The 15,569-nt window shown below is 42.5% G+C and overlaps 1 protein-coding gene across 2 annotated transcripts in view; it reads left to right on the top strand.

Moving 5' to 3' along the window:
* The window catches only part of PHEX (phosphate regulating endopeptidase X-linked), a 178,266-nt gene that overhangs the window by 112,965 nt on the left and 49,732 nt on the right, over positions 1-15,569 (top strand). For both annotated transcript variants that reach the window (XM_053305270.1, XM_053305271.1), the window contains one exon: positions 14,250-14,353. In XM_053305270.1, coding sequence (XP_053161245.1) covers positions 14,250-14,353 — 104 coding nt within the window. The remainder of the gene's footprint in view (positions 1-14,249; positions 14,354-15,569) is intronic.

The following is a 15,569-nucleotide window of genomic DNA, read 5'->3' as shown; positions in this document are numbered from 1 at the left end:
AAGTATTATTATTATTATTTATTTGATTATTGTTACATATACAACACAAGTTCTAGTAAGAACTAATCAGCCTACTTTCCTTTCACTGTCTCTACATCTGTACTACATGTGGTGCAAATCGAGGAACAGAAGTTAGATCTCTTGTGCCTCAAATATTCATGTGTCTGTCATCTTGGATCGGGGTGGATGTCATCATTAAAAACTGCACCACTGAGGTGTCCCTGTGGGTCACTCACGACAGCTCTTCCAAATTTGGTTCAAATTGGTTAGACAGTCCTCAGGTTAGTGCACTTGCACTGCAAATGTTTATGCATCTGCCATCTTGGATCAGGGTGGGTGACATCATCACAAACTACACCATTGGGGCATCCCTATGTGTCCATTCAGCTGTAGCAAATTTGGTTCAAATCGGTTAGACTGTTCACAAGTTAGTGCACTTCTGCCTCAAAAGTTTACATGTCAGCTATCTTGAACTGGGGTGGATGGCATCATCACATTCTTTGCCATTGAGGTGTCCCTGGGTGTCACTACAGCTGTAGCAAATTTGATTCTAATCAGTTCAGTGGTTCACAAGTTAGCTCACTTGTGCCTCAGAGGTTCTGCCATCTTGGATTGGGGTAGATGACATCACCACAAACTAAACCACTGTGGTGTCCCTGTGTGTCACTTACTACAACTGTACCTAATTTGATTCAAATAGGTTAAGTGGTTAACAAGCTAGCCCACTTGCATCTCAAAAGTTTACGCATCCACCATCTTGAACTGGTGTGGATGACATCATCACAAACTATGCCATTGAGGTGTCCCTGTGTGTCACTCACTGCAACAGTACTCATTTGGTTCAAATGGGTTCGACAGTCCACAAATTAGCCCACTTGTGCCTCAGATGTTCACTCAGCTGCCATCTTGGATTAGGGTGGATGACATCATCAGAAACTATGCCTTTGAGGCATCCCTATGTATCCTTACAGCTGTTGCAATGTTGGTTCAAATTGGTTAGGCGGTTCACAAGTTAGCTGACTTGTGCCTCAGAAGTTTACGCAGCTGCCATCTTGGAATGGGGTGGATGACATCATCCCAAACTATGACATTGAGGTTTTCCTGTGCATCCCTCACTGCAACTGTTCCTGATTTGGTTCAAATAGGTTAGACAGTCCACAAATTAGTCTTCTTGCACCTCAGATGTTCATGCAGCCGCTATTTTGAATTGGAGTGGATGACATCATCACACACCATGCTATTAGGACATCCCTACAGCTGTAGCAAATTTGGTTCAAATTGGTTAGGCTGTTCACAAGTTAGCTCACTTGCACCTCATAAGTTTATGCGTCTGCCATCTTGGATCGGGGTGGATGACATCATCACTAACTACGCTGTTGAGCTGCCCCTATGTGTCCCTACAATTGAATCCAATTTGGTTCATATTGGTCCAAGTATTGCGAAGTTGATGTGCCGGGTGATCTCATAAGCTTACTGGAAACTAGGCTAACAAGCACAACAAGCAAAATAAGTAAATCATTTTTATACCCCAGAGACCAAAGTGGTTATATAAGGGGTTTGGTAGGTGAGAAAGGAGAAGAACGGATTTGTAATAGCTCAAATACAGTACAAAGGAATATATAAACCTATATTTTAAATAGAGGCCAGCAGCCAATATTTCGGCTGATAGGTGTCTGCACATACACACCTAGTCAACATATTATAGGGGAACTTCCGTTCAAAACATGCTGTCTCTCGTGCCCATTTTTTCTTCCTATCTCTGTCTTGCTTCATACTTGGTGTGGGTGTGTGTTCCTCATGTAGTGAAGAAGTAGATGGATGGTCTTACCATGCGCCTCAAAAAGGGTGTGAGCCAGGCAGGTCACAATGACCCCTTCTCTCATCTCTCTCTCCCTTTCTCCCCTGTCCTTCCTGAATCATGTTCTCCATCTGTTTGTCTCTTTCCCTCTTCCTCCTCTCTAATTCATAGACAATTTATGACAAGGCTTCATTGCTAGAAGTCCAGTAGAGTATAAGTCTCTTATACTCTATATATACTCTACACTGTATAAGTACAGTGTAGCCACAAGGGCTGTGTTTATTCCTTATAATTCCTCATGTTTGGGGAATTAAACTGAGAATCTTGAGAATCTCAGATAGATACTGTAGATAGATAGACAGACAGACAGACAGACAGACAGACACACGGCTGCAGAACAGGTTTGTGTTGAAGGGCGGGGGGAGTGCTGAGCAGGATGTTCATCAAGCTGTAGTGCCCTTCTTAGCTTCTTGTTCTGTGACCCACAGAAGCAAAATAAATTATGCTTATTTCTGTGCATTTCAAAAATGTCTACCCCTCTTCTCTTACAAAAGTAACTGGGGGTGGTTTACAGGCAAGACCTTGGTAATACATAGCCATATCACTTTAAACAAGTCAGCTGCAAAATGAAAACATCACACAGACGGTAGAAGTAAAAACTTCACTACCCATCTGTCCTTGGCAGAGAAACCTCATCAAATTCCTACCTGCCACATGCCATCCTCATTCTGCCAAGATCAAAATATCTAATCAAGGGTATGCAAAATGTATGGGGTCAAATGAAGTTGGACAGGCCCATGGTTGTCATCGAGGCCATGAAATTGTTAGCTGCCCCAGACAAGGTAGCCTCAATGTTACTGTTGAAGTCCTCCATGACAATATGCCAAAGAGGCCTCCAAAACCACACTCAAGATCACCTCACTCAGCTCTGGCAGGGAGACTGCAAAGTAGCCTTGTGGGAGGGATGCTATCAGGATCTGTATCCTGTGTCAGGCTCCCAACTATGAGGTACATACACTTGACATTGGCTGATAGCTAGAGAGGCACCTGAAGGAAAGGTTACATCACAATAGAGTGCCTGTTGCATCTGTGCTGCTACTTCAGTGGAAACTTGGTGGATACAGCTGAGACAGCTGAACCCCACCATCCTCATCTGCCCAGGGTCTGGTGATGCATGCCATGTCAACATGCTCATCCAGAATGAAGCCCTGGATGGCAGCTTTTTTCCCATTCCCAGATCTGGCATTCAGCAACAAAATGTCCAGAACATTTGCAAGCATGATGAACCTTGTTTGGGTGAGGGAGGGAACAGAAGGAAGGATAGCCCTAAAACATCTAACCTTACTCCTTCCCTTTACCTGTCTCATCAATCTTTCATTGCCATCTGTTCCTCTCCTCTATACATTTTGTGTGGTGGTGATGCTGCCACCAACACTCTTCTCTGCTGACCCATCCACCCACTCCCTAAAATGCATATTCCTGTTGTATACCAAAATGTCCTTTGTACTCTGTGTATTCTCATGAGATATACACTGGAGTGTAGAGAGGTTTAGCAACACTGCCATCCAGTGGCTCTCTTGTTCTTGGTATGGGAGTCACAGATCATTCTGACAGAGAGGTGAGACAAGACCTGGGCAATGACTTTATCAAAGTATTAAAGCTTTACTGAACTAAAAACCAACATTCAGTCAATCGTATTTCTAAAAAAATTAGTCAAATCTAACTAAAAGGTGTTGGATGTGTGTTTTAGTCAGTCCTACAGTACAGCTGGCAAATGGCAATAAGCTGACATCCTTAAGAATATAAGAACAGCCCTGCTGGATCAGGCCCAAGGCCCATCTAGTCCAGCATCCTATTTCGCACAGTGGCCCACCAGATGCCGCTGGAAGCCACAGACAGGAGTTGAGGGCGTGCCCTCTCTCCTGCCATTACTCCCCTGCAACTGGTACTCAGAGGCATCCTGCCTTTGAGGCTGGAGGTGGCCCACAGCCCTCCGACTAGTAGCCATTGATAGACCTCTCCTCTATGAAGTTATCCAAACCTCTCATAAAGCCATCCAGGTTGTTGGCTGTCACCACACCCTGTGGCAGAGAGTTCCACAAGTGGATCACACGTTGTGTGAAAAAGTACTTCCATTTGTTGGTCCTAGACCTCCTGGCAATCAATTTCATGGAGTGACCCCTGGTTCTAGTGTTGTGTGAAAGGGAAAAGAATTTCTCTCTCTCCACTTTCTCCACACCATGCATGATTTTATAGACCTCTATCATGTCTCCCCGCAGTCGTCTTTTTTCTAAACTAAAAAGCCCCAGGTGTTGTAGTCTTGCCTCATAAGAAAGGTGCTCTAGGCCCCGGATCATCTTGATTACCTTCTTCTGTACCTTCTCCAGTTCAACAATGTCCTTTTTAAGATGTGGTGACCAGAATTGTATGCAGTACTCCAAGTGTGGTCGCACCATAGTTTTGTATAAGGGCATTATAATGTTAGCCGTTTTATTTTCAACCCCCTTTCTAATGATCCCTAGCGTGGAATATGCCTTTTTCACAGCTGCCGCACATTGAGTCGACACTTTCAATGAGCTGTCCAGCACAACCCCAAGATCCCTCTCCTGGTCCGTCACCAACAGCTCGGATCCCATCAGCATATACTTGAAGTTGGGGTTTTTTGTCCCAATGTGCATCACTTTACACTTGCTAACATTGAACCGCATTTGCCATTTTGTCGCCCACTCCCCCAGTTTGGAGAGATCCTTTGGAGCTGCTCACAATCTGTTTTGGATTTCACTACCTGGAAGAGTTTGGTATCATCTGCAAATTTGGCCACATCGCTGCTTACCCCTGCTTCTTGATAATTTATGAATAAATTAAAAAGCACCGGTCCCAGTACAGATCCCTGGGGGACCCCACTTCTTACTTCCCTCCATTGTGAAAACTCTCCATTTATATCTACCCTCTGTTTCAACCAGTTAGCAATCCACACATGTACTTGTCCCTTTATCCCATGACAGCTAAGTTTCCTCAGGAGTCTTTGATGAGGAACTTTGTCAAAAGCTTTTTGGAAGTCCAGGTAGACTATGTCAACTGGATCACCTTGATCCACACACTCGTTGACACTCTCAAAGTACTCCAAAAGGTTGGTTAGGCAAGATTTACCTTTGCGGAAGCCATGCTGGCTCACTCCCAGCAGGGTCTGTTCTTCTAGGTGCTTTACAATTTTATCCTTGAGGATGCTTTACATCAATTTGCCTGGAACGGACGTTAGGCTAACCGGTCTGTAATTTCCCAGATCGCCCCTGGATCCCTTTTTGAAAATCGGTGTTACATTTGCTACTCTCCAGTCCTCTGGTACATAGCCCGATTTCAGGGATAAGTTAAATATTGTAGCAAGGAGGTCGGCAATTTCACATTTGAGTTCTTTGAGGACTCTTGGATGGATGCCATCCGGCCCTGGTGATTTGTTAGCTTTCAGTTTTTCCAGACAGTTTAGAACATCATCCCTTGTCACTTCTATCTGACTCAGCTCTCTAGCCTCCATCCCTAAAAAGCCTGGTTCAGGAACAGGTATATGCTCAGTATCCTATGCCGTGAAGACAGATGCAAAGAACTCATTCAGCTTCTCTGCAACCTCCATATCCTCCTTAATAATCCCTTTCACTCCCTCATTGTCTAATGGTCCTACTGCCTCCCTGGCAGGTTTCCTGCTTCTGATGTACTTAAAGAAGTTTTTGTTATTCCCCTTGATACTTTTGGCTAAATGTTCCTCAAACTCTCTTTTTGCCTCCCTTATTGTCACCTTGCATTTCTTTTGCCAGAGTTTGTGTTCCTTTCTGTTCTTTTCGTTTGAACAGGCCTTCCAATTTTGGAAGGAAGTCTTCTTCCCTTTTATGGCTTCCTTGATGGTACCCGTTAGCCATGCCGGCATCCTCCTGGACTTAGTGGTACCTTTCCTCCTTTTGGGTATACAATCTAACTGGGCTTCTAGTATTGTGGTTTTGAGTAAACTCCATGCACTCTGGAGCGAAGTGACTCTCCTAATTTTCCCCCTCAGCTTTCTTTTCACCACACTCCTCATTTTGGAGAAGTTTCCTCTTCTGAAATTCAAAATGTCTGTGTTAGACATCCTTGGTGATTCTCTCCCTGCATGTATGCTGAATTTGATGGCACTGTGGTCACTGTTCCCTAAAGGGTCGATGACACTGACATCATGCACCAGGTCCTGGGTGTCACTCAGAATTAGATCCAAGGTTGCCTTCTCTCTTTTAAGTTCCATGACCAACTGTTCTAGGGCACAGTCATTTAGCGTATCTAGAAATTTGACCTCTTTGTCCTGACTTGAATGTGAATTTACCCAGTCTGTGTGTGGGTAGTTGAAATCACCTATTATTACAACCCAGCCTCTCTTTGACACCTCCCTGATTTCCTCCTGCAACTCCCAGTCACTGTCGGCATTTTGATCCGGAAGGCGATAGAACGTCCCCAGTAGCACGTTCCCTTTCCGGCCTTGAATAGTCACCCACAGGGTTTCTGTGGAGGACTCCAGTCCACCTAGGTTTTCTAGCTTGTTAGATTCTATCCCTTCTTTAAAATACAGTGCTACCCTTCCTCCAAGGCGCTCCTCCCTGTCCTTTCTATAGAGTTTATACCCAGGGATAACAGTTTCCAAACAGTTCTCACTGTTCCACCATGTTTCTGTTATGCCCACTATATCTATTTCTGCGTTAGCAACCAAGCACTCCAGCTCACCCATCTTAGCTTGGAGGCTTCTGGCATTGGCATATAAGCACCTATACACTGAATCTCTCCCCTGAAGTATGCTATTCTTTTGACTCTTTGACCTGCTGGCACAGGCTCCCGTCTGCTCTTTATGCGGTTCTGCTCTGTCCCCTTCTGTTTTATCTGAATTCTTTGCAGCCTCACACTTTAAAGGATGGCTTTTGCCAAATGGGATACTGCCCAGCTCCCATTGGCTGTTCCCCAGGTGTCATTTTAAAAGCTGCTCTGCAACCTTTTTGATTTTAAGTGCCAGCAGTCTGGTTCCATCTTGGTTCAAGTGCAGCCCGTCCCTTTTGTACAGGCCTTGCTTGCCCCAAAATGTGTCCCAGTGCTTAACAAATCTAAACCCCTCCTCCCGGCACCAACGTCTCATCCACGCATTGAAACCCCTCAGCTCTGCCTGTCTCACTGTACTTGCGTGTGGAACAGGTAGCATTTCTGAGAATGCTACCTTGGGGGTCCTGGACTTCAAAATGCTGCCTGTCAGCCTAAATTTGGCTTCCAGGACCTCCCGACTGCATTTCCCCACATCGTTGGTGCCGACGTGCACCACGACAGCTGTCTCCTCCCCACCACTGCCTAGGAGCCTGTCTAGACGCTGCGTAATGTCCGCAACCTTCACACCAGGCAGGCAAGTCACTGTGCGGTCAACATGCGGGTCACAAACCCATCTCTCTATCCCTCTAATGATCGAATCACCAACTACAAGGAAACATTCCTGGAAACATTCCTGGAAAGGGAGGGAGGGAGGGATGAGAGGAAGGACCGAAATGAAGGGGAGGAGGGGAAGAGAGGGAACCATTCAGGCAAGCTGAATCACTGGAGAGAGAGTGAGGGGTCGAGGTCAGTCGGAGACGAGGCAAACTGGATAGGTTGTTGAAGGCATGTTTACCGGATTTCAGCATGTGGTCAGGTGCGTGGGTGGATGCTTGGGAGCTAGGCTTGCAGGAGGCTGGCTGGTCGTGGAGGATAGGTTCCAGAACAAAGATAGAGATTGTGATTGTATCCCAGCTACCTGCTATGCAGAGGCAGCTGCTGACAAAATCAAGTATTTGTTGGACTTCTGTTTCAGCTGGTAGCCTAACAAAGGGTTGAGCAAGAGATTGCTGAAGCCATGCCTGCAGTCCCATTTCTCTTATAGTAGTTCGATCATTTGATCTCAACACAGAGTTCTCTGAATCAAGGCAATATCCATCATGAATCTTCATACATGTCAATGGTTTGTGCCATAAACCCAAGTTCTAATGACAAAATGAATTATCATCTCAAGGGAAGGACCATAGGTTCCTCCCTACCCACCCCCCTTCATATGACAAATCCTTGTCAGGAACAAATGGTTTCTGGTGTTCTTGTGAGAGTACTCTGAGATGCAAACAATTTACCTGAAAAGTGCTGCTTTGTGCAGATCACAGCTTTACAGTCCTTGGGGTGCCTTCTCTCCAGTAGAGGTGTGAAGTGGTTGGGGGAAAGGGTCTAGGAAGGAGGAAGAGTGCAATCAGGGGATTCCAGGAGATAATAATCTAAGGCATATGTGTTGCCAGCTAGCCTATAGTGCTACAAAGTATACATAATAAGGAATAGCAATTTAAATAATTAAATACTTAAAAGGTAGGAAGAATACATTAAAGAACTGTTTTTGACAACAGAAATTAACAAAATCAAGTGAATAGTAATGAGCAGACAGGAAATAACACACGAAGAAGTAGAATACATGATGAAAAATGCTAAAGAAAGGAAATCTGTCTGTCCAGATGAGGTACCATTTGAGTTCTTCAATCTAATAGGAGAAGAAGAGATGCAGCTTCTGACTGATCTCTATAATACTATATATAAAACTGGAATTATGCCACATGAATGGCTGAAATTGACATTCTTATTGTTACCTAAGAAAAATAATGCAAAGGACGGTTCCAAGTACAGGACAATAAGCCTCATGAATCATGCATTAAAAATATTCCTGAAGATTATCCAGAACAGAATTTACAAGAAGCTGGAGATGGATATAAATGAGACCCAGTTTGGGTTCAGAAATGGAATGGAAACAAGAAAGGTATTATTCGGAATGAACATTATCATATAAAGAAGCCTTGATATGAACATAGACATCTATATATGTTTCATAGATCATGAAAAGGCCTTTGATAAAGTGTGCCATGAATAACTCATGGAAATATTGAAGCGCAAAAACATTGATGACACAGACATTCGTATTATCAGAAACCTATATTGGCATCAAAAGGCTGTACTCCACGTTGATGGAGAAATGACAGAAGAGCTTGACATTCAAAGAGGAGTGAGACAGGGATGTGTTCTATCACCTGCATTATTCAACATGTATTCTGAAGCAATATTTACCTAAGCACTTTTTGAACAACAAGGTGGTATTATTATCAATGGCAAAGAGGTAAATAATATTTGTTATGCAGATGATACTGTCATGCTAGCAGACAACATAACTGATTTGCAAAATCTTTTGGAATGCATAAATGAAGTCCATGTAGAATATGGGTTGAGAATGAATTTGAGAAAAACTAAGTACATGGTCATCAGCAAAGGACTTCCCATTGCAAGAGTTTCACATTATAAATACTTGGGAACATGGTTAAATGAACACAATGACAGTATACAAGAAATAAACACCAGGACTGAAATGACAAGAGCAGCTTTTGTAAAAATGAAACATCTGCTCTGTAATAAGGATTTCAGTATAGAGCTGAAAATTCGTATGGTGAGGTGTTACAACTATTCAGTCTTGCTTTAGGGAATGGAAGCTTGGACACTTAAAAAACAGAATATGAACAAACTAGAATCTTTTGAGCTCTGGATATATCAACATATATTAAGAATATCACGGGTAGATAGAATTACCAACAAGGAAGTTTTGAAAAGAATGGCAAAAGAGAAAGAGCTAATTAACATCATTAAGAGAAGAAAACTGAATATCTTGGCCATGTTATTAGAAAGGGGAAATACTCCTTACTGCAGTTAATCATGCAGAGAAAGATTAAAGGAAGAAGTGTGGGAAGATGAAGAACATCCTGGCTGAAAATCAAACCACTATTCGGGAATGATTTGGATGCACATCCTTACAACTTTTTAGAGCGTCTAAAGTCAGAATAGCCTTAATGATAGCTAACCTCCAGTAGCAGATAGCAGCAGCAGCAGCAGCAGCAGAAGAAGAAGAAGAAGAAGAAGAAGAATTTCAATAATATATGCCAAGCAATATCGGTTCTAGTCTGTCATTATAAATCATTCTCATACATTCATGAAAGAGTAAGACAAGTAATATATTAATACATCAACAGGATACATTTCCTTCGGGGAAACCCATAATAATACTACAATTCTAACAAAGGCAACTTTGGTTGTTATTTTTCTCTGAGTTTGGCAGTTCACTGAGAGTTCAGCACATCTCTGACCAGAGTCTCTGGCAGGAAATGCTGGTATGGAAGCAGGCCTCTTCTTTGGCCTAAAATCCATTGATTGTGATCCAGGGAAAATGCCTGGGTGCATAGCATTACTTTGCAGCTCACTATACAATGTGATTTAAAACATGCAAACTGTTATATTTGCATAGTTTATTCCATTCACAGCATCCAACCATTTTTTTAAATCTGGCTTGGTTTGTCCTGATGTAGAATTGTGAGTGTCTGTATGCACAGAGGACAGACACCTCTGTGCATCACTAGTTATCATCTTTCCAGATAGCCAAAGACAAGCTATTGAATGTAGTAAAAGAAATGTCTTGATGCTGTGTGCTTGATTAAAATTTAGGCAATGCTTTTTGATCAAGATTTGGTTTGAAATTTAAATTTGCTATCCAAGGAGTCATAGTTCATCTTGGGGATGTATTGTCCAAGGCATAAATGACGCATTTTGGTACATCGAATTCCCACTAGAAGAAAGAGGATATTAACTTCCTAAGTGCTGCATTTCTGCTCAAAAAATGTATGCCTTTAGCTATAACAGTTTTACTTGCTTCTACATTTCTCGAGTTCTGTTTAATCTCCCACGTTATTTACATGAGTCTTTTCTTAAGCATCACATCTCAGGAGAATAAAAGGCTTTTAAATTGAAATTGAGGATGATGAGTAAATACCCGAAGCTTTATTTAAACCATAACGGGAAATCTTAACTATGTCTTTGGATGTATTTATTTTGCAACTTATGCACAATCTGTTTCTAACACAAAACAATGATCACTGTCAACTGTGCCATTGGGGCAAATTAATGGCAGCTGCAATCCATTTTCTGAGTCATAATCCTACTACTAAACTGCCAAATAGTTCAGTGAAGTAACAAATGCAGGCCCAACTACACCACACAAAATGTCTTCACTGAGACCATTGTTCTGTCTGTAGTAGTTAAAGGAGGCTGGGAAGGGATAATAAGTCACTCTTTTTATTGCTTTATGTTCACATCCTATCAAATCATTGCAGTGTGAAACTTCACAGTTACAGATATTTAAAGCCAGACAAGACAACAGCAACAACAAATCTGTTCTAGGAAATAAGCCTGCAGTTGGGAAGAATGAAAGTAGGTGACATCGGCCTGGTTTGTTTCCAAATTGTTCAAGCAAGGAAAATAACAATTGTAGTAAGGCCCAGTCTCTGACTGAAGCTTTGCAAATACTGTAGTCTTGGGATTAGCACATTTACTCTCATCTCTAGATTTTGATTAGACTTTTTTTTTTACTGACATTTGTGACAACTGTTTTAAGACGTGTACAGAAAACAGGGTTAGAGTAGCATTTTTAATTGTATTTTTAAAAGACAGTGGTGCATGAAGCTTATAGGAAGAGCTGGATAAACAGAGTAGGTGTGGATCAGGTGATGGTACATGAGGTAGCAGTAGGCCTGTTCAAGACTAGATCAGTAAAATTGGACCATATCCACTTTTATCAAAATCAGAGGGGTCCAAACCCAAACTTAAACACCAGATTGGACTTCTTCGACCCCCTTTGGAAAAATGTGGAGCTTCCCAGAACTCCAAATGGCAGTGAGAGTTTTAAAATTTTTATTTTAGTGATCGTGGCTGGGGAAGGGGGGTGCCATCTTCTGCCCTCTATCTGCCTGCCTGCCTGCCAGTGCAATTTCCATCTTACAAAAAAATAATAATGAAGTTTTAAAGCCATTTTCCCACTCACATTAGCAGCCACCAGCCAATTTCCAGGTTTATCTTGTGACTTTCTGGTTTGAGGTAACTTCCCCTTAGACTCTGATGCTATATCACTTCCCCTGCAACTCTCTGGTGTTGATGTGCCTAAATGCACCTTTCTGGGTTCTTGTCAGGGCTCTTAGTATGAGAGTAACCCGACATAGGAGAAACATTTCCAAGGCTTTATTATTTAGCACTGCTGCAGACAGAGCGGTGCCAGCTGGTTCTCACCAAAAGCTGGGACCCTGAGTTACAATTTCCATAAGTTTTTATACCTTTTAGTATACAGTTTACACAGTTTGCACAAACATTGGCCACACAACAATGATTAGACAGGCTATGCCATATCAGCATGAATCACGGATCTTTGTCCCCTAACTAAGATATCACTTAATGATTACAAGACTCTGAGTTTCTGCTAAAATAAATACACGTACCTAAGCACGTACACAATTATCACCTGATTCTCCCCTAGCCCCACACCCCGCTAGGGAGGCCCTGCCTGGAAGGGCATTTTCCAACTTAGCAGAAGAATCTTACTTGAGAAAAGTGACTTCTTTTTTCAAGGAAGTGAAGAAGAAGAAAAGTGAAGAAGTGGAGTTCTTCCATTTGTAGAAGCTCTTATGCAAGATGATTCACAAACCCTTTTCAAGTCCCTTTTATGACCCACTAGAGTTTATCTGCCATAACCTATCTGCCATGAGCCTTTTGGAAGGGTGGTATAAAAGTTTTAATAATAATAATAATAATAATAATAATAATAATAATAAAAAATAACCTGTGTCTTCCCTGTTCATGATATTTCTTGTGCAACCCCCTTATACATTGTCTCACTGTACTGTGTAAGAAGCCTTCCACTAGCTGTTGCGCAAAAGTTCACAGAACAGCACAAAGTCATGTTCTCCTTTTGCTCAAGGCTCTTTGTATCCAATCCATTATGTGTTTCTCAGGGGCTCAAAAGAGCAGCTGCTTTTGTTTCACTCAAATGAAAATAAAAGGTTGCCATTAAAGTGTGTGTGTGGGCAGGTGGCTTAATTTTATTTATTTGTTTGTTCTCAAGCAGCCCTCGGCACTTTGGAAGTTGTACGAAGCTGCTGATTCTTTTAAAAGGAGCCACTAACAGTAATTAGATGTTAATGACTTCACAGTCCCTACCAGCACAGCCTGCGTGTGAACCAGTGACCTAGAGGTGTATCCAATTACTAGTTCCCTGAGCCACCCACACCATCAGCACTCATACTTCGAAACTGTCTCTGCAATGCAATAAAATATTTATTAGCCCTTGAAGGGTATAATTTGAAAATGAATAAATAAACACATAGCTGTTTTGAGTATTAAAACTCCAGGGGAGGGTTTTTTAAAATTATTATTTTGGTTTTTTTGCTGGCTTGCAGCCCTCATGTTTAAATGCATGCTTTAGCTCAGCTTTCCCTTGTCAGCTGTCAGATTTATTAACTCTTTGGTCAAGCATCCCCTAGGCTGGGATTTAAAACCTGGTTGCCCGCACAGTCCTGCTTTTTGTATTAGTCAGCATCAAAATGTAGATCATGAATAGTGGTTGAAACACATGTAGTTGTTTACTGCTCTCAGTGCAGGAAGTATCCATAATATAACTGTTTTTAAAAAAAATCTAATGTACCAGATATGTTGGCTTACAACCTGATCCTATGCAGGTGTATGCAGGGATAGCTTCTGCGGTGTTTAGTGAGGCTTACTTCTGGGTAACTGTGCATAGGGTTGAAGCTTTAGTGATATAGATGTATCCATTCTGTGGACCACTGAATCAGTATTTCAGTTGCTCTGGAACATACTCTAGTTTTTCTGAAGGGGATAGCAGCATAGGTACACCCACATAGCAAGGTGATCCCTCTGGGCCACTCCTGTTTGCAAATTTGCCAACCCGCCATGGTAAATATCACAATTCGCTGGTAAGTGATGGAAATTAGGGTCCAATCTGGTTGTTAGTTGAGATATAGCCAGGGCCAGACTGGGGGCACTGGGAGGGCAGCAGAATGTATTTGGGGAGGGCGCCGAGCTTTGAGCTGAATAGGTAATTGAGGGTGGGAGTTGGGGCACAGGGGTGCCACGTGGCTCGGGCGCACTGAGAATATGCCCTGTTGCCCTGTGGGCCAGTCCGAGCCTGGATATAGCTGGCCTTAAGATTTTCTGGTAAATGCCAGATTTTTTACATTTCCCAGTGGCCTTCTATAATGTCAATATTCACACATTTGCTGATACTTATGAAAATGTATTCTAGAAAGAAAATTGCGTTACAAATTCCCATCAGGGGATCAAATCTGCAACGATTGCTGTTAGAGTATTTTTTACTGCAATGCTGCAGACAAGGAAACTGCATGTTACCATTTCTCAGTAGGAGAAATTCTGCCTGGAAAAGCTGTGCTATGTGAATGAAACCATTCTCAAAATAATAATATTTCAGTTCAGAGTGCTGATTTGTATTTTGTTGTTTTCTTCCCCTTTGGATCTGTTGATCATACTTATAACTCTTATGCTCTATCTGCAGATGAAGTTTTCAGAAACGGACTATTTTGGCAACATACTTCAGACCCGCAAGGATGCAGCACAGTCTGATTTCTACTGGCTAAGAAAAGAAGTTCCAAAAACAGAGTGAGTGGGCAAGAATTGTATTAGAGAAGGTGACCTCATGCTTAAATCACATAAGGAGCACAAGCACTTTGAACACAATCCAGCCAAAATTAAGAACCTTTAAGCCCCATTGATTTCAACCGAGAAGTTAAACATGTGCTTAAATCCCCACCCCCATTAAAATCAGTGGCTGACATCTTGACTATTGCTGCATTCATGCTTCAAACAATAGGGCACATGTGGTGCTAGGCCCCACTCTAGTCTCCACACTTCCGAAGCTCACTAGCTCAGGCACTCTTGTGCAAGAGTGCAACTGTTTTGTCTCTCTCCCTGTGCTCTGGTAGCACTCTGTTGTAACAGCAATGAGGGTCAGGGACACGTTTCCATTGTAACAGTATCTAGAGTGTTGGGAGAGCTCTGAAATAGTTGCACTCTTGAGCGAGAGCACCAACACTTTGGAAGTGTGGGCCTGGCATGGGGGCTAGCTCTGCATGTGCCCTATTGTTTGAAGCATGCACTCAGCATTAGGATGTCAGCCAACAGGACTTAGTGCTTAGCCATGGCTGAACAGGGAACTGTTGTTTTTTTTAATTATTAAAAAATAGAATTGTAATTAACATGGGATTTCTTTTAGCAAATGTGGCAATTTGGAATGGTACAACAGACGTTTTTGTTATGTTTTTCATAAAAAGTGCAGCTTTTAGGTAATGTTACTCACAATTATCCGCTGACTAGCAGTGGTGCGTGGGATTAACAGATAATTGATTTCTCTTAAATGGTTTTTCTAATTAAACAAATGCCATATTTCAGTAGAATTTGAGTCTCTCCCACTTACTGTAAAACCTTGGTGCGTATGAATACAGATGTGGCTCTATCAAAAGACATCCTGCTTAAAATTCTTTATAATTAGGGGTAGGCACATAATCATAATGGGCGGTTCGAGTCTTGTTTATCTTTAAAAACCAGCAAGTGGTGGCGGGGGCTCCTCCAACCTGTCTGCTGACCTTCCAAATGACAGGCTGGGCGGGCTGCAGCCTGTCATTTTGGACCGCTGCACATGCAAATGGCCTCTGCACATGCGCAGAGGTCACTCTAATGGCTGTGCATGTGCAGAGGACTGAAATGGGCTGTAGCCTGCCCGGCCTGTCATTTGGGAGGCCGGTGTGGGGATTGGAGGAGCCTCTGCTGCCACCATAAAGAAGGATTCCTTTTTTCTTGCCTCACCCCCATCTCCGCA

The sequence above is a fragment of the Hemicordylus capensis genome, chromosome 3 (genome assembly GCF_027244095.1).
Source record: "Hemicordylus capensis ecotype Gifberg chromosome 3, rHemCap1.1.pri, whole genome shotgun sequence".
Lineage (NCBI taxonomy): Eukaryota > Metazoa > Chordata > Lepidosauria > Squamata > Cordylidae > Hemicordylus > Hemicordylus capensis.
The sequence above is the reverse complement of the archived record's forward strand: the minus strand, read 5'-3'. Positions and strand labels throughout refer to the sequence as shown.